This window comes from Typopeltis vanoorti, chromosome 5, assembly GCF_054136105.1.
Source record: "Typopeltis vanoorti isolate ZY-2024b chromosome 5, IOZ_Tvanoo_1.0, whole genome shotgun sequence".
NCBI lineage: Eukaryota > Metazoa > Arthropoda > Arachnida > Uropygi > Thelyphonidae > Typopeltis > Typopeltis vanoorti.
In genome coordinates, this window is record NC_143553.1 from 50,991,816 (window position 1) to 51,018,508 (window position 26,693).

Consider the following 26,693-nt stretch of genomic DNA (forward strand, 5'->3'; position numbering starts at 1 on the left):
GCCCTGAATTATGATTACGGAATATGGCTGAATAATAATAATACTCGAGGCACGATCATTGGCTGCACATATCTAGGTATGAAATATAATAGTTTGATACCGAATTGTCGATTAATTTGGGTCCACTGCATATTATTGTTAAATGAATGAGGCTAATCAATCCATGAGATGGAGGATTGTTATTTTATAATTTGTGCAGATTTGATTTTAAAAAAAAAAACAATGCTGCTTTTTTGACCTTTATCCAAAATATTAGAACCAAAATATAATTATTATGAATGTTATTCTATCACTGTTCTTCAATACTACTGGTTTTCATTGTGCATTGTGAACTCTGTGAACAGAAACTAAATTGTTTTGAGAAGAAAACAGTTTATTTTATATCCATAAGACTATTTTGATCCTAAAAATAGTCTCATTTTTAGGATCAAATTTATATAAATTGACCGAATTTATATAAAGCTCTTAAATTACAATTTTAGCATTTATTAATTTTTGAACAATCATAAGCACAGCAATATCCAAAGCGTTTATCCGTCACTTATGCCAAATTTATGCCTTTCCTAGTTTGAATTTAAAAATAGCGTAATTACATATTTATCTCCGGTAGAGAGCATTTGAATCTGGATCTCTTATTGGTGCTGGATTTTTATGATGGTATTGGACATATTAGACAACAGCCAATCCTTGATGTGGTCTTCATGAATTTTGCGGTCGAAGGGGAAGCCCATAGCCTTCCTATCCGGATAGAATTGATCCATTGCGCCACAATAACTGACAGCATCCATGCAAATTCCTGATTTACCATGATCCCCAACCTGGAGAAAGAGGAAACAAGTCTGATTATCTGCTTAAATAAATGAATGTATATATTGTGTTCTACAAAAAGGTTCAAATAATTAATAAATTTGAAAATAGGAACATAGTAATGTGATTTAATTAAATGGACAAGTAAATCCTCTGCACTTTTTTTTTTTTTTTTTCTCAGTGGGAATAAACTTTTCCGAAATCAGTTGGCAGCTGGTCTCGACCTTCGTCATCTCTTCAAGATTAGTTAAATCTCTAAGCTAGCAGCTAGCATAAACAGACAAAGGTGATACAAGAATACAGCTGTAAACTACTACTGCACAATTTCATTTCCCCTAATCCTAGCTAGCTAGTATTATGTCCATATCATGTGAGTTCTACAGTTTTTTTTTTTTTTTTTTTTTTTTTTTTTGTATTGTGGAATTAAAAAAAAAAAATCTGAGTTCCTTCTGGGGGGGGGGGGAGGATTTCTACTTACACCTAAGATGGACTTTGCCTCTTTCTTTAAAAAAAAAAAAAAAAAAAAAAAAATCCAGAAAAGGCTTTTAAGAAATTTCCTATAGAACACAGCTAATATCTCATATAAAGGGCTTTCTTCTGCCAATTTAGTGTCATGGATATTATCATGAAGTTAATGCTAGATTATAAATTTTTCTTTTCCTGCAGGAATTCTACTGGAATTTCATTTATTTCTACTACAATTACTGACATGAATTAAGGGTGCCCGTGTGGCCCTATGAATATGGTGCTTGCTTCCATGTTCAGAATGAAGACGTTTGCTGTTCAATTCTAGTTGCCAACTAAAATTTTTTCTAGGCCCTTTTTCAACCGACTGCAGCACGCACTATTTTAGACAGTAATGTATATCTCCTAGAATTTATGACCACAAGTTAACAGCTGTTGTCTACCATATTCTCTCTCTCTCTCTCTTTTTTTTTCTTTCTCCCAGCCTTGATATCTCTGAACTCATTGAGAACCATGAACTCAACTATCCTCGACGGTTTGAAAATGTTAGGACTAAAGGATCTTTATTCTCTCCTTTTGAAAATAAAAAGAGTTAGGAGATTTATTTTCTGAAATGAGCTATAAATATTAATGGAAAAATAATTTACGTGACGTTTTAAACAAAGGAAACCCTTGATTAATTAAAGATCATTTACGATCTTAGATTGTATCTAACCATCAAAGTCAGAATAAAACTATCTACCATATATACAAAGCACTGTATTAGTGTTATTGTATTGTATTCTATTATACTACATTTATAATTAGTTTCATTCTGACTCTGATGCTGAATGATAGGGGATAGGTTGGAATGATGCAACTTCAAGACTGACAAATTGGGTGACATATTTCTTTACCCAGTTATTGAATTGTACTGTTGTATTGAATTTCGTAGTTTATAGTATAATGAGATATCTAGATATTAGTGCAAAAATGCGCCGTAATGATTTATCAATTTTTCAACAATGAAATGTTTGTATATTTCAAATAAGTTTAATTGCTGTAATATTTACCATAGCATTTTTAAGTTAACAAACATTTTTAAAAGTTATACTCGCCCTCCTTAATTTTTTTTAAATAGATAACTAATATATTTATTAGTTATATATATATATATATATATATATAACTAATAAATACAGATCTATTCAGAAAGTATCTGGATTGATGAGTCAATTTAGTCTCCCTCAACGTATATATGTATATCTCTTCTGAAGCTAAATATTTTATCCATCTTTTCTATCACTGTTGAAAATCTTTATCGACATTCATTTTCGGAATCTTCAAAACTGTTTTTATAGAATATCATTTAAATGCCTTGATGTCATCAAATTTGTGAATTTGCAAATAATTTTTGAGCCTTGAGAACGAAAATTAAAATAGTTTCACACAACCAAATTTAACGAATATAGATGATGATGCATTTCTTATTACCTTTTGGTAAACAAATAAATAAAATGTTACTCTTCTACTAATACACGAATTGTGAGTGTATATAGGGAAGTTTTAGCCTCTTCTTCTCTTTGATGACTATTAATCAAGGTTTTTCTCTCTTTATATCCACAGAACTACTCGAAACTTTTATATATTCAGTAGCAACATTCCTATATCAGTAAAGCATATTTCAATAGCATTTTTGTCAATTAAAAAAAAATACAAACACATTGCTTCATACTTTCAGACTTCGTTAAAATTTCAACGAAACAAAACATTTCATAACACCACAGTAAACAGACGCTGCAGAGCAACCAGTACCTTATACTTTCTGTTGCCTACTCCTGTATAAACACAATAAGCGCGCAGATGACATTGAAGTATACACATACACACTCGGGATGCTTTGGAACAGATTTTATTTCCAGTTTCTCTGCTTACTTCTTAAAAAGCCCCATTACAGTTTCTAACAAGGAATTAAAATTTTTCTTTAAAATCGGCCAATTTTTTAGCAATAATAATGATAGTCTAGAAAGAAAAAAAAAAAAAGATGCGTATAAAATGCAAAATATTAGCTGATCAGTCTGTCTTCGGTTAATGGACATGACTTATCTTAGGTTTCGTTTACAAGAGGGCTACCAAATAGTAATCTCTAAGATAAAGTGTAAAGCTTTTGGCTTCTCAGATCTTTCCTAATAACATATTTCAATGATTATTGGCTTCTCCTCAGTAGCAATGAACAAAGATAAATACTCACCGGAACTTCCTTAGCATGTGCCAACAGAAAATTTCAACTGACTGACGCTGTGTTTTGTATGTAACGTAATAACAGCAAGTTTTCTCTGACAGATTTTGAAAATCCTCATCCTGAATTCTTTAATTTTAGTAAGAACTAATATTTCTCTTTCTCTTTATAAATTCATATACTTTTAGAAAAACGAAAATAAAAGAAATGTACATGCGAAATGCAGAATACGAAACAGTCAATGCCTTCCTGGTAAATTTAAAGATGTGCTATTTCCTATCCGATGACGATAACGTCAGTTAACATTATCCGTCCTTAGGCTTTTTTTATTTATTCTTTTTTTTTTTTTTTTCATCGTTATAGTTTTATTTTATTTATTTACTTTATCAACTTCTTGGCTGCTAATGCTCAGCAGATTTGCTTTCGTAGTTTTGCATAATGGTTAAACTAAATTTAAGCTGCAGTTTCGAGAACGACTTTCGAAATTTCCCAGCTGTTTCTCGAAGCAGTTCAACTAAAAGCAGTCTGTTTTAGTTGAACCAATATTATGACAGAATTACATTACAAGTACATGAAAGATGCGCTTATTACTTCGACAGGTAATCATAATTATCAATAAATAAATCAGAAAAACTTTTACGATTTATTTATATAACTTCATATAAGACGAATGAATAACGGGTGTGAAGAGGAATACTTACCACATCATGTAGCCAATCAGTAAGCATCACAAATAAGTTGAATTCCATGCCTTGCTCATTACCTTTGGGTACAAGCAAATGATCAGGCCATCCACAACTGCAGAACTCGGTCGTATGTTCTTTTATTCCTTCACCATTCAATAACTGTCTGAAACTGCGCACAGAAGAAATAGTAACGCTGGAATCCTTGGAGCTACGTTCAATGGTATTGTTACCAGGGTGCACTTGGGAGAAGGGAGAAATAAGAAAATAAACAAATTAAAAATTAAATAAAAAATAATAGTTAAACATTTATTTATTCATAAAGGTCTTTTTCTAGCGCGCGCGTGTGTGTCATCATAGCATATTCTCATATGCATTAGCCAGCCTGATTGGCCGAGTGGTTAACTTATCCGCTCTCCAGGCAAAAGGATGTGGGTTCGAATCCCGCCGTGGGCATGAATGGTTGTGATTGTCTGTGAAAATACTAGTGGGGTGATGATAGTTGCGGTTCGTTGTAGTTAGGGCTCCTTGCCTCCCACCCCCCCCCATACCCACGGGAGCGAAGGAGCCCTGGTCCCCCTAAAGGGGGAAAAAAAAAAAAACACTAGAAAAAATTTTCAAAAAGTCTTTTCCTAATAAAATTCATTTTTTTTTTAATTTATGTTGCGTCGTGTCTTCTATTTCTATACTACTTATGAATTAGCAATCATTGCAGATGATCAGTCATAGGTCATATGCGATGCGTAGGTGTATTCTCAAATCGTCTACTCAACTCACTCCCCCCCCCAGATTAAAAAATGAGTGCGCTACTGATATGATAAATATAATCTCTACAATTTATCTGTAATTTTTGTTTATCTAATAGTTCTGCATAATTTGGTATCCTTGTAGTTCTCGTGCTAAAATAACTCCCTGGAAAATGGGGACAAGCAGTCACATAAAATTTTTTCTCATTCGGAGAGAATCCTTGTCACTTTTTCTTTTCTTTTTTTTTTTCCTTTTTTTTTTTGGCATTTTTCTCTGTTTGCGATGCTGGAAATCACTTTCGCATACTATAACAAGAAAATTCCTGCTATGACATTATTATTATTATTATTATTATTATTATCTGAGACCTCCAGGAAGACAAGGACTCATCGAGGAAGGCTATAAATCACCCAAACGAGCTGTCATACCTTCCGTTAAATTCATTCACATTAGATGCACTCACTACCCCTAAAGGTAAACTCTTATACTCACTCATTCACTGCTTTGTGAGAGAAAAACCAAACTCTTATCCTTTTCTTGACTGCAAACAAACTTAACTTTCAAGAATGCCCCTGTGTTCTCTCCCCACCTTCCATATAGCGAAAAATTTCATCAGACGATATCCTATAGCACGATCATATTATCCCTTTTTCTCCTATTAACCAGAGTGTGTAATCCACATACAATCTCTCCTCTTAATCTAAATCCCATAATCCGGATATAATCTTTGTAACTTTTCTTTGCCCTTTCCACAGCTTTTTATCCCCTTGGAATTCAGGAGACCAAATCTGCAACCATAATCCAGGTGTGGTCTTATAAAGAGGCAAAGTGACTTTCTTATCCTTACATGTCAAGGTTCGCTTCAACATCGCATTTATTTTCCGAGTTGTACATACGCTGACTTAACTTCAGCATTTCCTATTCTGAAATCCGCTGAATATTTGACCTTTACTAAAATTTCTGGAGCAATTTTGGTTTAAATCAGGCAACTTATGGTGGCTTAGCAGTCATTTCGGAGAGTTGATGCATTGTGATATAGGGGGAAGGAGTATTATGTAGAACGATATCAAAGCACAAGGCCAAAGAATTTTCTAGAAAATTTTGAATTTTTTGCAATAGAAATGGAGAAATTCGACATATTGGAAATTCCATTTTAAAAGCAGATTTAAAACTTCTAAATGAAACACGCCGCTTAAATAATGAAGGGGATACAAATCCTTTGATGTTTCTGCCAGTAAGCGAAACTCTAAGAACTAGGACTAAGATCTATGAGTTTCATACCGAAAAACTATCGGCAAATCCAAGTGTAAGTAACCACTTGATAGTACAACACCAAGGCAACTCGTATCAAAAGTGGAGCAAGCTCCCTCACTATCCTTGATATTTTTTCATAATGTAAAAACACAGCCCCCTAGGGGATGTAATACTGTAATTACATTATGAGGAGAGGTCACTATCCAGACCGGTTTCAACCTTTTTTGAGGTCTCATCAGTGAGTAGGTAGACCTGGAAGATAACAAGGTTTAAGTGAAAAGAACTTGCCTTCACTATACGAATGCCATAAAGGTGTGCCTGTATATATATTATAAAATAGAATATTAACCAAGTGGTTACTTACACTTAGATTTGACGATAGTTTTTTGGTATGAAACTCATAGATCTTAGTCCTAGTTCTTAGAGTTTCGCTTACTGGCAGATAAATATCAAAGGATTTGTATCCCCTTAATTATTATTAAGGTTGCCAGAAAAATAGCCGTTTGGCTTTTATTCTATGTTATAATATACAGGCACACCTTTATGGCATTCGTATAGTGAAGGTATGTAAGTTCTTTTCACTTAAACCTTGTTATCTTCCAGGTCTACCTACTCACTGATGAGACCTCAAAAAAGGTTGAAACCGGTCTGGGCAGTGACCTCTCCTCATAATGTAATTACAGTATTACATCCCCTAGGGGCTGTGTTTTTACATTATGAGAAAATATCAAGGATAGTGAGGGAGCTTGCTCCACCTTTTCTTCGAGTTGCCTTGGTGTTGTACTACCAAGTGGTTACTTACACTTGGATGGATTTGCCGATAGTTTTTCGGTATAACTCATAGATCTTAGTCATAGTTCTTAGAGTTTCGCTTACTGGCAGATAAACATCAAAGGATTTGTATTCCCTTCATTATTATTAAGGTTGCCAGAAAAATAGCCTTTTGGCTTTTATTCTATGTTATGCCGTTTAAATGTTATTCTTATTATTACGTGATAAAGATGTCGAAGGACTCATGGCGAGATAACATTCTACTCCACAAAACCCACAGTGCTATCCACCGCCACTAATAGTATTAGTATTTTTGTCTGTTAACTGAGCATGTACTCCGAACAGTCTGCAGGATGAACATTCCTTTAATTAACCGTAATTTTTTAATGTTTGTCACCCATTAATAAATGTATTGGGAAGTAGTTTCATGAAGTAGCAAGTACTTCTTGGAATATTATATATTCAGTTTTTTATATATATTTACAGGTGTTCGGGAGAATAATCAAACTGCAGTTTATTGAATTTCTAGTGATTTAACTAATTATTATTGTGTACATTACCACTGATTCGAACAAAACGCATTAGGAAAACCTTTCTCAGTTACAACTTAATGTCAGATCACAGATCGCATGAAATTTTGTAACAAATACGCTATCCAGTATTATTTTCGAGCCTACCGTATATTCAGACAACTCTTAATTCGAGCCTTGGAAGTTCGTTTCATTTTCAATGTGTCACATATTGCCACATTGATAATAAGTTCATCTTATATCCAAAGCGACAATATGTGACTTATGAAAATGTGAACTTGAAAATTGAAAAACTAGCATAAATAGTTATAATACTGATTATAATGCTTACATTCAGCTCGGAATTTATCCAATTCAATCATGAGACGGCGCAGCTCTTCGGGAGCAAGTTCATTTCCTAATTCATCATGAACTGGTGCCAAGAAGATTCGTACGGTAGCGTGTCTTGTCTTGGTGCTTTGGTTAAGGACTTGGATCTTATAGGTGAATGGTTCGTGGTCTAAGTGATGATAGCGCACCTAAATAAATTGTTATTAAATGCAGTAAATTTGTAATTTTGAATTGAAAGATTTAAATAATATGATGATAACAATACATAAGTCTAAGAATATATTTCAAAAATTTTGCGCACTAGATCTGTGCGCAATAGTCCAAATGTGGTCTTATTAATGCCTTATAAAGTGGAACAATAACTTCCCTATCCCTGCTTGTCAATGTGTTCTTCAACAACAACAACCATATAATTTGATGTGATGTTTTGGCAACCTTTGCAACGTGCCCTCTAAACTCAAGTTCTCTGTCCACAATATCCCCAAGTCCTCTTTTGCCTCATCAACTTCTTGCAGTTCAGTTCCATTAATATAGTACACAGCATGTGATCTCATCCTCCCGAAGTGCATCACCTTACACTTAGCCACGTTAAACTGACAGCTACTTATTCCATACCACCAGCTTATTTAAGTCATCCTGCAAGATATCTACATCACTTGTATTGACTATCGCTATTCCCAATTTTGCATAATCAGAAAACAAGTGGATATTTCCTTTCAAATTATTTCCAATATCATTAATGTACAAATTAAACAACAGAGGACTAGATACTGAGCCCTCAGATATCACCTGCCTTCTCGTGGACTCAGCTCCTCCATAAACCACTGTTTGATATCTGTCCATCAGCCACCCTCTAATCCAAATCGCCAGATTCCGATGGATCCGAATCTGGCGATTTTGATTTGAGGGTGGCTGATGAAGATGGCAAATTTATGCAACAGAGTTCTGTGTGGAATCCTGTCAAATGACTTTGCAAAGTCCAGCAGTATCACCGAGTAAGGATTTCATTTATTCAACTCCTCCGTCACTTTATTATAGAACGTAAGTAAGTTACTAGGGCAAGACCTACTCTTCACTAAACCATGTTTTCCCTTATAAAGTATCATATTTCTGTCCATCCAGTCCAAATTCTAATTTTTATCTATTTTTCCAAAACCTTAACCACCACTCTTGATATACTCGTACTGATTGGCCTATAATTTGTTACTTCTGTCTTGGAGCCTCTCTTCTGTAGTGGAATTATTTTCCACTCTATTGGAACTTTACCAGAACTAAGGGTTAAACTAAATAGCTTGAATAGAGGTGCTAATTCTATTGCACATTCTCGTCACACATGGGCCGATATGCCATCTAACCATATGGCAGTGTTACTTGAGGTTTTGTAATACTAAGTACTAAGCACCTCTATTTCTTCTATCTCTAGACTCTCATCAGTCAGTGAAACATTCGGCACTACAATATCACAACCAAGATGGCACACTTTTGCAAAATGATCACTAAGTAACTCAACTACTGGATTTGCTTCTGTAACTTCCCTCCATCAATACTTATTAAATTCATCCTTCCATAGTTATTCCTCCTTTTACTTACCATACAGCGAAAGAACTCCTTGGGATTTCTTTTGAACTCATCAGCTTGCTTCCTCTCATAATTAGCTGTCCTTACCATATACAGGTAAGGACATATACATATACTTTTTGCCTGTACCTGGTACTGCTCATGGGTATGCTCATCACATTTTTATACTTCCTCCACAACATTTTCTTTATCTGCAACTCTTGCTTAGTAATACTTCATCCATTTTACCCCTATTTCGTTTCTCCTCCTGACTCTTGGAATACAGTATGATACTGCTTTCCTTAAACATTCTTTGACAATCTCCCACGTACCATCAACATTTCTCCCCTTCAAATTATCATAGCATTGCTGAAAGCTGACTTCTCAGCTTGTCATAATCAACGGCCTTGTAATTCCACATATACCTCTTCTTAATAGAATATTCAGCACCTCTTGAAATCTCCCAGGTCAAGGCCACATGATCGCTTTCCCCAAGTGGAGACAATGTAACTAAATTGGTTATTGATATGTTCTCCTTTTTTAAATAGAAACCTGTGGTGCGATCATAATTAAAAGAAACACACGTATTAACCACAGTGGAAATTATTTAATTGTAAATATTTCATCCTAAGTATCTTAGGACATCATTATCAGTACAGTAGTAATGATGATGTCCTAAGATACTTAGGATGAAATATTTACAATTAAATAATTTTCACTGTGGTTAATACGTGTGTTTCTTTTAATTAATTTGATATGTTCTCCGATGCTATGACCAGATCTAACACTCTTGTCCCTTCCATTACATGCTGTCTCAGGTAGTTATTTCTTATCAACTGAATAAACTCCATTTCCTTCCTTCCTTTTGACTATTCCTTCTCCGAATCTACCTCCCCATAGTTAAAACCCCCATAATAATTATTCGACCTTCGCACATCATGCTAATTTACCAATGCATACCATCTGCATTCTCCCTTTTACCCTTGGATTATAGCCGCAACCGATTATATATTTCATGCTATTGATCTCACACCAAATAGCCTCAAATGAACTGCCCTCTGCATACCTGTCATCTTGAGGCACTTCTATTCTTTTTTTGGTTTCAACGCTTCGTTTATCATTAGCAAACCCCCCCCCCCATTCTGTCCTCTCTGTCCTGCCTGAAAATACTGTATCTCATACTCTATCCCTATAACTATATCATTCTTAGTTAACCAAGCCTCACTAATTTCTATAATTTTTGGCCAAGTTGTACTAACTAATGCTAAAATTCTTCACACTTATTCCGAATACTTTTGGCATTAGTATACATGAACTGCAATACTCCCTTTGTCCCATAATCTCCCTGTGTGTGAAATAGCCCACTCTGTATATAATTTATTTTCTGAGAACAATTAATCCCATATTCACAGCTATTATTGACCTCAGTACTATTAACAGCTGGCTCTATCACCTGCCTCGCTAACAAATTTCATCTCCCTGTTTTTGATCATTTAGTCCAGCTTTTATTTAATAAATGTTCTAAATGCCATGCGCCAAAACATCACTCTTAAAAATTTATCAAACTCATTCCAGATATTAATAAAATGAATATTCAGTTTCATTTCTTTGCAAACGCTTTAACACAACCTTGACATCATTCCATTTTCTATAATCGCTCTTCTATTTAATTCATTACTGTCAAATCTTGGTAACATGTTCATGATCTTTTCACTCTCGCCCTTTGCATTCATTGCTATCATTAAGTCTTTCAAATCTTGTCTCATAGAAAATCTTTCACTACCTAGATCATTCTTCCCCACAACTACAATAATCCCACTCACTCTATCCTTCTGCAACTTCACAGCCTCAGTTATATCCCTAATCTTTGACCCTGGATAACATGCTTTAATTACTCTGCCATCGTTCACACCCTTAATTATAGAATCCTCATACACCACAATATCTTTTTTCCTCCTTTTGAACTTCATATTCCTTGCACTCACTGATGCTTGTTTTTGTCTTTGATCTTCTTTCATATTCTTTTGTACATCACTCAGTAATCTCTGTGTATGTGTTTCTTCACTGTTCATTCCACGCTCACACACTCACTTAATCCGTTACTAAATAATCTGTTATTCTTAATCTCCCCACTCCATAAAAAAAAATAAAAAATAAAAAACATTAGAACATATTGGAATGCTGCAAGATACAAATTGGTCAGTTCAAAATCATAAAATATATTTCAGTGATTTAAAAATGTCAGAAAAATGTCACTCTATATGAGTCAGAAAGTTGGATAGAGAGAGAAAAAAAAAGATGAAAGTAGAATACAAACAGCTGAAATGAAATTCCTTAAAGCAGTTAAAGGAGTACAAAAATGGATAGAATACGAAATTATGAAATCAGGAAGGAATTACAAACACAAGCAATAAATGATAAAATCAAAGAGCACCAAACGAATCGGAGAGAACGATACAAAGAATGGATACCAAAAAGAAGTAGTAAAGTATAAATCCAAGGGGAAAAAAGATAGAACTTAGAAAGAGAATGAAAATATAGTTCTTAGGATACCGAAACAAGTTTTTAGCCTATATGTTGAAGAAGAAGAAGAATGCATGGCAATAGCAAGACATTTTGTGATAAGGTGGTTAAAAGAATAGTCAAGTGCTTTTTTTTTTTTTTAGAAACTCGAAGAATCACCTTTGACAAGTGGCACCATGAGGCAATGGCTTCATTGCCACGCTGTTGCCTGTTATAGCTCCTAAATTACTGGAATTCTTTACATCTATGACAAATGTTATTATTTTTAGCAGTGTTTTTCATTTTTTTTAATTTAATTTTTCAAATTAATACTAGACAAGATTAATTTTGCATTAAATATTTGGACATGAACATATATATTCATAATTAAATATCTTCATAAAGGCTATGAAACCATTATAGTCATGTTCTTTTTACATTAAAATTATGCTGATTGCTTATTATCTAATGTGTTGAAAAACGATTACCTTGACGTGAGCAGGTCTTCTAAAGTTGTATGCATGAGAGACATCTATACTGTCTTCAGAGAAGGAAGTGTGAATTACATTGGGCTCTTTACTTTCAACGGTTACAGACTCGATTTCAACACCAGTAAATCCAAGCTATGAAAAAAAAAGTGAACATTTACAGTATTATTATTTATTATTACAGTTGATCCTCGAACAACGCTCGGGTTAGGGGCGCTGACCTCCCGCGTTGTTCGAAAATCCGCGTATAACTTTTGATTCCAAAAATGTAACTACTAATAATAACCTACTGTTGACCGGAAGCCTCACCGATAACAAACAGCTGATTAACACATATTTTATATGATATGGATGTACATTTACTATATTCTTACAATAAAGTAAGCTGGAGAAATAAAATGTTATTAAAGAAAATGACATTTACACTTACAGTACTGTCCTGTATTTAACGATACCGTAAATTTATTGTTTACAAGATGAATCGTATGTCTGTCAGTACCTACATCAATAATGTCTTATATGATACAAAACACTGTAAATGTTATACGTATTACTAACACTAGACATCAAAAATGAAAAGATAATGTGAAAAAGAAACTCATATTTATTTACAGGTATAACGATTCATGAATTGATAACGAAGTAGCAGCAATATGATTGTTTTATGGTAGCCCACTGCACTCGATAAAGTTGCTTCGCGATAGCCTAGCCCAGTGATTCTCAAACTTCAGATATCCGCGTATCCCTTCTTAAATTTTTATTATTACTAAGTACCCCCTTATCAAATAATAAATAAATAAAGTATATTTCATTGTAAATGTCTATTTCATTTGAATTTATATGTTCATGTAAACAAAAAATATGATTTATTTTTAATAAAACAAAATTTGGAATAGGTTCCTCTTCACTTCCCGTCCATGAAAATCCACATTTCAAGTAATTCATATCATACTTATGAAGATTTTTCATCTTCTTCCTAGTTGGTTCTCTAGAGATGTCAGACAACACACCCTTATCAATTTCAACGTTTGCTTGTTGCCTACTTGTATTTGCTATATTGCTCTCTTTTGTGGGTTTTATAAATCCAATCTTTAACCAATGACCCATACTTAAGAATTTGAAAGCTAAAAAAATTACCGTATTTACTCGAATATAACTCGCATTTTTTCCCCAAAAAATTAAAGCTAAAAAATCGTGGTGCAAAAATGTGCGGATTTTTGGAAACTAAAGTTTTCAGAAAAAAAAATGAAAATGGTGTGACTTACCAAGAAGCTCCTACTCGCTATCACTACTTTTGGCATCGAGAACAGTTTCCTTGTGTGCATCGTCAAAGTCATCTACCGAAATAGCTTCATCTTCTTTCCCATTATTTCAAGCAAAAATCACTAGTAATTTACAAGACTTAAAATATGTAGAGCAGATATGAAGGAGTGCATATGATTGGTGCGGTATTAACAAAAGATCGCGCGAACCAAAGACAAATTAGCATTTCAACAGTTGAATTGAAATGCTAATTCTCTTCAACCTAATTCCATAATATCTGAAACACATTCACTATATATTTCTTAGTTTTAACACGTTCACGACTGGGTGGTGTCAAGCAAAAAACCATATGTTGCACCGGTAACATATGGTTTTGTTATACAGCAGGTTCTGTTGGTTTGCTATACAGCAGTTTCTGTTGGAGAGGAGATGTGATTCATTAGGTAGTGCCGTTTATATCCCATTGTCTCTAATTGCACTATTTGTTGAGAAATATATTACACAGACTGCAAATATCTCTGTACCTTATTCAGTGATACAATAAAACTACTTGTTTTTCTTGTGTCTTAAGTATAGTGACGCTGTTGGGGAGGGCGTGTTGTGTTGTCTACCGCAGGGAGCGAGTTACTATCTCCAGGACGTGAATCGTGGCGATATTGATAATGATGCATAGCCGAAAATAGTCACGTGCCCCATGAAGACCTTTCGTGTACCCCCGGGGGTAGCGTACCACAGTTTGAGAAACACTGGCCTAGCCCATATGGTGAACTTATGGCACGTCCAAGAATTTTGCTGGCACGTCAACGATTTACATTGATATCCTTTCATACACTTGTAAATTATTCAACCTTTTTTTTTAATTATTACAATACGTACAAGTTAAATTTTGTTTTACACCAGAGAGCAGCTATGAAGATGTGCATATGATTGGTGCGGTATTAACAAAAGGTCGCGCGACCCAAAGGCAAAGGCAACCTACAATTGTTGAGTTGAAATGCTAATTCTCTTCAACCGAATTCGATAACATGTGAAACTGTCATAACAACATTCACTATATATTTCTTAGTTTTAACACATTCATTACGGGGGTGTAGTTTATCGTTCTGATGGAACTTCTCTTTATTAGTGGACTCAACTCACACAAAGTTTTAACCTTTAGTTGAATTTTATTGCTGCTTGTTTGCATTTGAGTTGGCAAAGGAACTCACACATGCATTATATGGCATATTTCAATTCGTGGTAGAATTTTATTTGAAGTTAGCCTTTGTGATCTGTCATAATGACATCGAGAATTTCAAATGTAATAAAACAAACACTTATTTCGTATAATTGAAAAATTGGACAAGGGTTTTTTGTTAGATACTGTGTTTCCTGTGCAACATATGGTTTGCTTGAGTCTATACAGCGTAGTTTCTGTGAGAGGGGGACATGTGATTTATTAGTTTGCGCCGTTTTTATTCCAGCTGTCTCTAATTGCACTATTTGTTGAGAAATATATTACACAGACTGCAAAAGCTTCTACGTTAATCAGGGATACAATAAAACTACTTGTTTTTCTTGCATCTGCAGTATAATGACTGTTGGGGAGGGCGTGTTGTTAGCCACAGGGAGCGAGTTACTATCGCCTTTACGTGAACATGTTTAAACATTTTTCGTGTGCCAGGCATATGCAACACTTTTTAATGTCTTTTTTCGTAAAGTAAAATCAGGGGTGCCAATTATATGCGAGGGCGAGTTATATTCGAGTAAATATGGTAAGCGTTTCGCCGACAAGTTGACATCCTTCTGCTGCGTCCCTTACTCAGCTAACTTCAATGGTGAGTTACAATGCATAAATATTTTCTCACTACTTTTTTTTCAAACCAACATAATGAAAATCAATTTAATAATACAATAATCAATTTTACTGAATAACATTATAAATTTATATATAAATAAATATTATAAATAAAATGAAATATTATTTATGAAATTATAAATAATTATTTATAAAATATTATGAATAAATATATATTTTATAAATAAATAAATAAAGTTAGATTAATTTTATATTAATTTTTCCCCTATTAAAAACTGCCCGGCACGACAGCAACTCGATTTGTAAATTTTTGGCACGCGCACATAAAAAAATTCGCCACCAAGCCTATACTAATGAATGAATCGTTATAAAATTTTTATTTTATGCTAATTAATTAAACTAATTAATAACAGCTAATTTTATGCAATTATGATTTAACGCTGCATCTTGACATTTGTTTACATTTCTCTCGACTGCAAATGCCCATGTACGGTCTGTAAGTGTTTGTGTGCGTAAGTTTTCGTAAATTTTAACTTTTTATAATATATGTTTATCTATATGAACTTCCGTAGCTTGGTCAGTATAGACGAAGTCTTTTGGTCAGAAAGACCTGGGTTCAACTTCTGCCAGTGAGGTGAGGAACCTTTAAAAAAAAAAAAATTTTTTTTTTTCACCCGTCAACTCTGGTTTTTCGTCCCCGCGAACAGGCAAACCGGCTCGTGAACACATGCATCTACAGACATAGGACACACCAGGAGGCATAGGGCTAACCACCTTATTTTCGATACAGTAGCTGTTAAATGTAGAAAAATTCTCAACACCGCAAGGTGAAAGAGGAGGGAAGGAATAAGAAAAATATTTATCATTATACAGTATATCATTATATATAATAAAATGATAAAATATACCAGTATCCACATATATTTTATGTATTCATAACATACCTAAATTTTTTTTAATTTTTTCGATATTTCTAAGTTACGCGGTTCATCTGCGAGTGTTTTCAAATTGCCGCAAATCTCCACAAATTTTCCTCTATATGTATTAATAAAAAAAACCGCGTATTAGTGAATCCGCGCAATTCAAACCCGCGTTCTTCAAGGGTCAACTGTATTATTACACACCTCCAGGGAGTCCAAGGACTCATCGCGGGAGGAACAATCTACTCCACTTCGCTAAATACTCAGCCTCTCCACTACTACTTAATTGTCATACTACAACATTACTAGCATCAACACCGTTTACCGCCCACCATCAGCAACAACAGTCTGTAAATTGCATGTGTTCTGAATGCCGATTTATCTGTACGCGGGGTGAAAAACTCGGGTTTCCGGGAGAAAAACCTTGCTCTCCACATATGAGATCGGCTAACTCACCTTCAGTTGATAAAGCCCATATAAAGATTCCCGTCGTCATAACTAGAATCGAACCCAGTTCTTTTGCAATCGAAGGGCGCAATGTTCCGCTGCGCTTCCAATTGCATCACATACGATAGCTCATACAGACTATTTATTTATATGATTATTAATACCCAACTTTTTAACTTGAAGTTAAAAACCCGAGGTTCCAGAGAGTAGGAAAAAAAAAACTGGCTGAAAAAAGACATCATGATAGTCTTTCTTTGGATGGTCTGGTGCTATAGATGCAAACACTCCAAATTTATATGAAGTAAGATCAAGGAAGCAAATTTATTTTTTTATTTCTATTACTAGATTGATTTTTAGACGTGGAATATTTATTTTATTTTATTTTATTTTCAGCTAAAGACTATGGATGCCGTGTTTTCAATTACTAAGTCGTGGACATATTGCCATTATATCTTAAAAACAACATCCACTTCTAAGAAGGCTAAAGTGTAACTGTAATGTAACTGTAACTCTAAAATCTCTTTAAACACGATGCTTTTGTTAAAGCACTTTTCAGTAAAGGGTAATAAAATTATCTCACTAATTAATTCTGGCCAGTAATGCAGTACCATTATGTAATAATCTGAATAAAGTCTTTGCACAAAATAAGTCGCTATCTGAAATAAGAGATTTTTTTTTCTCAAATAGGTCATGATGTATATCGATTTTCTAATTTAAAAATATGAGAAATTCTTAAATCATTTATTTTATTTTATTTATTTTTTCTGTTAAACCGTCTTTGAAAGATTAGGATTCTTGTAGTAATTTGCTGTAAAAATAGAAAAAGTTGACATTTTACATATGTAAATAGGATTTAACATAGCTGAATTAAAATTATCGAATTGCATTTTGCAGTTCACAGAGCAACGCCCAATGTGAGATCCCTCCCCCCCGCGTTTTTTTTTTTATATATTTTTATTTTATTTCTAACGTTTCATGTTCCAGTTCTATCTACATCAAAGCAAAATACTAATATTCAGATACCTTTATTAGAATGAAAAAATATTTTTTTTGTCCTCATCTTAAATTTCGTGTGCCTTGTGCAACTGGATTGAAATTAAAGGGTAAAGCGCTCGAAAGGAAATTCTTCTTTACTTATTTATCTCCAGTTATTTGCAAAATCACTCGATTCCCTTCCCCCCCATCTTATGGTTTAATTGTTCTTCTTCTTTTGTTTTCAAAAACAAAATTATGTTTCCATAATATCGTTTATGTTCCATGTGAAATAAAAATTTTCATTGTCTATAAAGGATATCATTTTTTAAATAAAAAAAAGCTTGCGAATTTAAACATGGACTTTCACTTTGAGGAAAAACACGGGTGAGTGGATTATTTGAATTCTTATATATTCTTTTACAAATATGTTCCTTAATTCTCATATTTAATTATTATTTTCCTAATAAACTGAAAATTTTCTACTAAAAGATGATCCTTTACAATTGAAGATAAAGAAGCTTAGCCAAAATCGAATGAGATATTTTATAAATAAAAGAATCTTTAAATCATACAAAACACACACATCACAAATTAAAATTTTTGTTCTAAGTATTCTTTTCCCCCGCTTTTTATTTTGATTATAAACTTTGGTCACGATATACAAAAGTAATGTGTCCCAGTTCTCCAATCTAATTTTTATTTATTGTAGGGGATGATACAATTTAAATGAAATAAATTAACGTTAAAAGAGAAAACGATTAAAGAAAACAGACCTCTCTCTTTGTGTAAGGATGGAGCCTATTCTTGAATTCTAGGAAGAGATTATCAATGAATCTATGCCAACGATAAAATATGGGATCCCGAAGTGAAGTAGCAGTGTCGTCCATCACACCAGGATTAGTCTAAAAATAAAAATAAATGAAATAATAACAATAAAAACAACAAATATGATAAGAAAAGAGATGAATACTCCACATTTAAGAATATATTTTATTATTATATTTTTATATTTTATACATCATAGACATATACATTTATGATTATATTTCAGTAATACATTTAGAGATTGTCATCATAACCTGTTTTATATAGCTTTTGTTAAAACTGATTTGTATCTTACCTGAAACTTGCCATCTGGATCTTGAATAGCAGCCATCATAACGTGACCCCAGTTGTGCAGACTTCCATAATATTCTTTGTTTAAGGATTCATGACTTGACTCTATTATATCTCCTAAAATGTCAAGGCCATGGGTTTCATCAAGAGCAATTTCGTTGCCATCACTGTCTGTTACATAACCCAAATTTATTGCATCCAAAATACGTTCCCTGAAGCGTTCCAATTCCTGTACAGAAATGTCATGCAGATCGTGAAGAGAAAGGCCTGCAGGACGAGAAGAATAAGGCAGTCCATTGATGATGGAGCTAAGATGAGGTGAATAGCCCTCCAGTGGTTCCTCAAAATTATGGAAAGGAACCATGCGGGGTAGATCGTTAGATAATCTTTCGCAATCATATCTGTAATAAAAAGCAAACAGAATAATATTCAACCAAAGTATGCAAACATATAAAACTAACAGAAATATATTTTGTTTTTTCCATCCGCACGACATCTGAAATAAAAAAATACATTAAATAAACATTAAAAACAAAACAAAAATAAACATTAAACATTAAAAACAAAAAAAATAAACATTAAACATTAAAAACAAAACAAAAATAAACATTAAACATTTAAATACATTTTATAAAAATACCATGAAAAAATGGCTATGGTCTCAGGAAAGCGCAAAGTTCCATTACAATAAAAGATATTATAGATCCACGTATGGAGGATGTATAATCTCTATCGAAAATGAAGATTTTATGGCCTTCGTCCATTTTATATTTTTAACTTATCCTATCAAAATTTTGCATTTTTGATAACACTCATTGTCTACTTTAAGAGTTTTTTTACACAGAGACGTCTCAATCAATCTTGGTTCTGATGTAGAATCCTCCCCACCCCAGCTAAATGAAATACAGTAAAATTATAGCCATTGCTATGCTTCTTCAACAATTCGTTTTTTTAATCGATATTAGCATATATATAAACTGTTTTGGTTGATCAGAAACAAATTCATATTCAAATGAAACATTAAAAATCAAGATTATGTTAAGCAGTATTAAAAGTCCTTCATAACTACATAAGCATCGCTCAAATGCATAGTGTGCAAGTGGAAAATAAGTCAAGAAGAATTATTAATTCACAGAAATTTGCCATACCTGTTAGGATGTATGTCGACTTGAGGTTAGTCAGTTGATGCCCTTGTTCTCAGGATTCGGTTGCTGTAGTATGAAGGGGGAAAAAAGTCTATGACCATGTTCCACACTCTTAGTCTGAAATTAGGTTCGAAAATGCAAAAATCTCATAAGAGACGCAAGACTGTAGGGAAATTCCAATGTCAGACACCCTCAACATACCCGATTGAGCGTTGGTCTTGCTTATATCGTTCCAGCTGATAGTATTACCACTATTCAGAAAAAACAAACCTCAGTATATCTCTCTATGTTAGGTATTCACTATGATTTACTAAATGGTGGGGATGGACGCTTTCTCTTCTGAACCGAACTGGTCTGCACGTGCAACATTACGGATAAGAGAGGTATCACTTTCCTACCCATCACTAATAAATTAAAATCAGAATACTCATGGAACTCATAATACTTCCACAAGTATTCTGATTTGCTTATTTTCTTTCTTTATTCTAATTTGAACGATCCTTATGTTTTTTGATTCATTTTAACAGTTATAAATTCAATTATTAATCTACTTTGGAGATTTCCAAGCATTAACTTCTTACCTAGCACACATCTGTTGGTGCATGTAGTAGAAGAGTTCTCCTTTCCTATCCTTCACTTTGCCAGTCACTTCAGCCCTCCAGGTGGCAGGATAAACAAGATGCCAATGCCAGTGATGAGCATTAATGCCGATATCCTCTCTGTAGTAAGCCACGTTATATTCAGGATCGAGGACGTTTCCAGTCGTTTCGATATCGACAACTATTTCTTCCTAAATACGAATTAAATACACTACATTTCATTTATTTATTACTTTTTGTGTATTATTTTAAGGAGACAATAAACACTCATACATTTGTGAGTTACAAATCGAATATAACTGTATTATAACATCGTCTCATGGAAAAGGGTTCAACATAGAATCGGTATGTTATTTATTATTATTATTATTATTATTATTATTATTATTATTATTATTATTATTATTATTATTATTATCACTAGTATGGAAAATCCGTGGAGTCACTTTATTTACATATGCATTGCAGAATACTTTCGAACAGTTATTTTTGTTTAATATGTTTATGTGTGTAGTCTAAAGTTTACATATATATAGTCTAAAAGTCTAAGAGCTAACTAAATTTTGGAAATCAGTATGCATCCGGGGATTCTAATCATACTCGTCACCGATTGATGAATTCATCTCTACGGACGAATTGAATTCTTCAGGAAGAGAAAAAAAGAAATATAATACAACTATCCCTATATCCTAATTGGTGCATCATTATCCGAAATAGTGAGTATTATGGGTTTGGTATTAAATCAAGTTTCCTGACGAAGAAATTTATTGATTATTATTGTTGACAATGATGTCTTCAGGATTCAAGATACCAGAATATGTAGGGGTTTGAAATGGGAAATGGTCACTATTTAATTTTGAGCAGTTTCAAATTTTTTTTAAAAAAATACGAGTGGGAATATTTGAAAGTGGTTAATTATTGCATTTTTTTAAATGAAAGTAATTGAATTACTAAATATTTTAAAATGGAATATAGTTTTATCTATAAAATTAAGGCTAAGTAGCATTTTTAGTGTTTTCGTAATATCACTGAAGGTTTTTTTTTTTTTTTTAAATTCTGTTCTGTATTTTGATAGAATTGGCAACTGTTCACTGGTGCCTTATCTATCCGTTCCTTCTGAATGAATGAAGTAATTCGAGAACGACAAAGAATAACGAATGTGTTATCCATACGTGATAATTTTCTGATAATTTAGTTATTAAGATAAATATAGATGAGATAAACTTTAGATAAATATCAATGAGATAAACTTTAGATAAATATCAATGAGAAAGTACGGTATTGTTGGGGGGGGGGGGGGAGGAAGAAAGCAGTATTTGTTGGCTAAGCTAAGAATAATGTCTTATCAAGTTAATTAGAAAAGGTACGCAACATAACATTTCAGGTTGTTGTCAATATTATTATGATATATTAATTAAAAAACAAACGGCAAATGATATTATACAAACCACTGAAAACTGCTTATCTTGAATATTACATTAAAATCGAATCAAATCATTAGTACCTATTTCACTACACTGTGGTACAGGGAAAAAAGTACTTTGATTTTCATACAACATGGTAAAAATGCCTTTTGAGTCTTGGGAAAATGTTTCTGGTTCCATAATGCTGGACCTCTGGAAGAAAGACTATCAAAAGTACTCTTCTAATCGTCGGAACAGCGAAACTTTTTCTAGGCCTATTTTTCAGTTGGTTCCAGATTTGGTCGATCTTTGGCGGAAGCAATTTTTTTTCTGAAAAAATGGGTGTTTTAATGCCGAACTGGAAAAAATAAACCGCAAAACTCACTCTATTATCAGAAAGGAATATACCAGTAAGAATTTAGGATCGCAAGATAGACAGTGTGTACTCTCTTCCTCGTGACTTTGAAATCATCGGTAGCCATAAGCTCAGCTATTGGCAAAAGGTGGAGGATAACTGCACACCAAAAATGAAATAAGTCTAAAAGTGTTCCACTTATACCTTTGGAAAAGAGGGGAGAAAAAAGTCGTTAAGATATTTATATTTATTGGTCAAAGTAGGGTTTATTAGATATAAAAAAATTAAAACTCTCAAAAACTTTTCCTACAAGCTCTAAATATCTATTTCATCAAAATTAGCTCATACATTCCAGGTGGGTGGACAGATAAACAAACATAAGAAAGCTTAACATGCTTCATTTTCTTGTGAATCTGCTAAACATTATGCCTGTCGGATCATACATAAAACGATAAAAGATAATTTCTTTATTTATTTTTCGTTTTCCAATTCAAAATAACATTTCAACAATAATAGTCTTAAACATTTCAACAAAAATAGTCTTAAATATTAAGTGTCATCAAAATTATTTCATCCATTTCTGAGGACGAATGATAAACAGACAGACAGGAGGAAGCTAACAGGAATTATTCTCTATCAAATGTCTACTGTATCACTGATGTATCACTGTCTAAAATCTATGCCTGTCGGATCATATACAGAAACGATAAATCATTGAGTTTGTTATTTTCGATTTCCAGTTCAAAATAACATTTGAAACTTTGATTCGAACGAGTACGGCTTACGCCACAAATTTTTATGTTCAAAAAGTTTTGTTAACATTATAATATGTGTGCATAATAATACACAGACCTCATTCATTTGCTTTCAAAATATTAGGAAATACAACTCAGTTAATTGGAATGTAAACAGGAGATTGAATGCAGTGCAGATCTAAGTTTTTAATATCGGATTTCAGAGGAACCGTAATAATGCCCCAAGATAATAATCTTGTGATCTTTGGGCAGTCGATACCTGTAAAACTGATAATATGCGTTATCTGAAATGTCATTTTGATATCACAAAAAATGCAGTCCTAACTGTGATAAGACCGCTGTATAGAGAAGGGGGGGGGGATTTTAGAAAGACTGTTATCTTTACATCCAGGTATGTTAAGATTTAATAGGAAGGCAATAATGTAATATCGATGAGCTAATAGTAGCAAGCTTCTATTTGAGTTCGTTGAGGTAATTTGTGTCATGCCATGTTATAGTTATGCATTGCATTGCAGACCAAAAGTGAGCCTGTGCGATACATATTCCATTAAATTAGTGTATAATGATATAATGTCGTGGACACTCATACCATACTATCTTATTAAACCGATATATTATTGTCAGATGAAAGGTATTTGGTCGACACTCTGCTTGTATTTTCTAATCAGTTTGTCTGGTTCGTAGGATGAAAAATCTGTCGAAGTATTCAGAGTAAAAAAGCAGTCATTCCAGTATGAGATCAATAACTCACCTCAGTTGAAAAGTCTCCTTCTAAAGATCCTTCGCTTCTAGATGGGATTCGAAGTGATAATGCCTTTTGTCTTTAAAGACAAAGGCATCGTCGTTACTGAATGAGTTTTGAAGATTCTGTGCCATACGAAAAAATATGGAAGCGACTGTTTTAGGGGGCTAGCCAATCTTATGTTTTTAAAAAATTGCTCATGAGCCAATAGCAGAACACAAAAATAGACCCTAAAAATAAAGTAATTTAAAATGACTTAATTTTAAATAATACACTGATAGGTTCAGCTTAAGTAATACATGAAAAATTATTGTTGATATTCAGAAAAGGACAATCCAGTTTCATTCGCTCTCATTGGCTCACTGAATGCTTTCCTATAGAAGTACATTTTTTCTCGTAGTCTTTTCACGGGATTGATTGAAATAAGCTCTGCCTTCTCATGCCTGCAGTCCCTTCTATGCTTGTCAAAACACAAGTGTTTTTATGTCTACTTTCATTTGTATTATAAATTTCTTCAATCGTACTTGGATTCTTAAAACTTTCTTGGAAATATGACATCAATCCATGAACCGTGTTTATTTACTTTCTTTCTTCTCCACTTACATAACGATATTAGTAATGAACCAAGACGAAATGCTAAACTTCACGGGTGTTACTCTCTCCAGGTTTTTGAATCGGCTTTGAGGAGCTAAGTCAAATTTAAAATATAAATGTCTCTTTGAGAATAGTGAGGACTGCACTTAACTAAACGCGAGGTTGAGTCTAGTGATTCAGCTATGGCTGGAGATGCTTGTTTTAATATTTCTACATTATGCAAGAAAAATAAAAAAAATTATTATTATTATTATTATTATTATTATTATTATTATTATTATACTTCCATTTCTTAGAAATAATCGCTAACTTACTTCTCTTCTAAATTATGATTACATTTAACAGGTCATGCTTACTTCTGGATCAGTTATGGTTGCTTTCTTGTAGGCGTTGTACATAGTTTCCACAGGAATAAACTTATCTGGAAAGACTTCCTGTATAGGCGGGAGACTAACACCACGGCAGTCATCCCGATGAAGTACAGCTACCGACAGAGCATAAACAAAAAGACCCTCATTGACATAGTCTCGAGCTTGATAGCACAGATCCAGGAACTCATTAAAAGTTTTAGCCACTGAAATTTATAAAAATAAATAAATAATAATATATTTTCCCTGTATACATACATACATACATACTGGGTATGGAAATCTAACTATAACAGAAATGTCGAGTTCAAATAAGTCTGCAGCCTTTCTCTAGTCAAAAAGGAAAAGTCATGCAAAATTTGTTAACCGTAGGTTCAAGCGAAAATCTGTACAGCGGACAAATAAATAAAACAAAACTCTTTATATCTTGTATCTTTTTTCATCCATCCCTCCTATACACGAGGTCCGACACGGAAAAAAAAAGAAAACGAGACTAACCCTATAGCTTGGGAACGGAGAGTGGGAGGGAAGAGACAAGGCTTAACTCCATCGCTTCACTCAGTACGAGAAAACTCAGTACAAGAAAACTGAAGAAATCCGCTACAGAAACTTTTCAATTATTGAATGAGGCTTACGAAGAATAGTGCATATCTCATGCACGCGTTTTTGAATGGCACAAACGATTTTCGGAAGACTTAGAAAGATGATGATCGCTCAGGCCGCTCACGCACAGCAGTTACCGATGACAACATTAAAAAAGTGCGAGATGTGATTGGAAAAGACAGGCTGGGTGTTCGAGCTGTAGCTGAGAAAGTTCATTTGGGAAGGGAAAGTGTTCGACGCATTTTAACGGAAGAATTAAACATGAAAAAGGTTTGTGTAAAAATGGTTCCAAAAATGTTGTTAGATGAACAAAAAGAATGTCTCAAGGAACTGTGTTTGGACCTTTTGCAACGCATTAAGGATGAACCAGATTTGTTGAATTCGGTAATTACTTGTGATGAAACTTGGATATTTACGTATGATACGGAAACCAAGCGACACATGCAGTGGAAGTCAGCAACATCTCCAAGACCAAAAAAGCGCGCAAGAGTCGTTCGAAGTTCAAGGCCATGTTGATTGTTTTCTTCGATATGCAGGGTATTGTAATGGCAGAGTGGGTTCCCAGCGGCCAGACGGTAAATCAGCAGTATTACCTTGATGTTCTTGACGAAATTGTACGAACGCGTGAGAAGGAAACGACCAGAATTGTTGAGAAACGGCTGGATTTTACATCAAGTCAGTCCACAACGCTTTGTCTGTGAAGCAGTATTTAGTTAATCACAACATCACTGTGCTGGAGCACCCACCCTATTCGCCATACCTGCGACTTCTAAGTCTTCCCAAAAATCAAGTCGGTGCTTAAAAGAACTCATTTTTTGTCGGTAGAAGATATGAAAGCCAAAACGGTGGAGCTCTCCAAGAGCCTTTCAGAAAATGATCTGCAGAATTGCTTTGAACGTTGGCAGCATCGTATGCAGCTGTGTGTCAACTCAGAAGGGAACTGTTTTGAAGAAGATCATAGATTTTCTCAATTTGTTAAATAAAAGAGATACAGGCACAGTCTAATTTTTTCTGTGTCAGACCTCGTACACAATATATAATTTATATTTATTTGTGTGTGTGTGTGTGTGTGTGTGTGTGTGTGTGTGTGTGTGTGTGTGTGTGTGTGTGTGTGTGTGTGTGTGTGTGTGTGTGTGTGTGTGTGTGTGTGTGTGTGTGTGTGTGTGTGTGTGTGTGTGTGTGTGTGCGCGCGCGCGCGCACGCTTTCCTATTTGATGCAGTCATGTTTGAAAGCTAAATTTTTATTTCCTATTTCTCT

The 26,693-nt window shown here is 33.8% G+C and overlaps 1 protein-coding gene across 1 annotated transcript in view; it reads right to left on the reverse strand.

The window, feature by feature from the left end:
• Positions 1 to 352: 352 nt before the first annotated feature.
• LOC150106401 (hemocyanin C chain-like) overlaps positions 353 to 26,693 on the reverse strand; it is a 35,090-nt gene continuing 8,749 nt past the window's right edge. Inside the window, exons 2-9 of the mRNA XM_090393122.1 lie at positions 24,821 to 25,038; positions 20,598 to 20,806; positions 18,876 to 19,272; positions 18,529 to 18,657; positions 12,353 to 12,487; positions 7,807 to 7,993; positions 4,192 to 4,415; positions 353 to 818 (exon numbers count right to left, since the gene is read on the reverse strand). Of these exons, the coding sequence (XP_090249248.1) occupies positions 633 to 818; positions 4,192 to 4,415; positions 7,807 to 7,993; positions 12,353 to 12,487; positions 18,529 to 18,657; positions 18,876 to 19,272; positions 20,598 to 20,806; positions 24,821 to 25,038 (1,685 nt within the window). The 3' untranslated portion in view covers positions 353 to 632. The remainder of the gene's footprint in view (positions 819 to 4,191; positions 4,416 to 7,806; positions 7,994 to 12,352; positions 12,488 to 18,528; positions 18,658 to 18,875; positions 19,273 to 20,597; positions 20,807 to 24,820; positions 25,039 to 26,693) is intronic.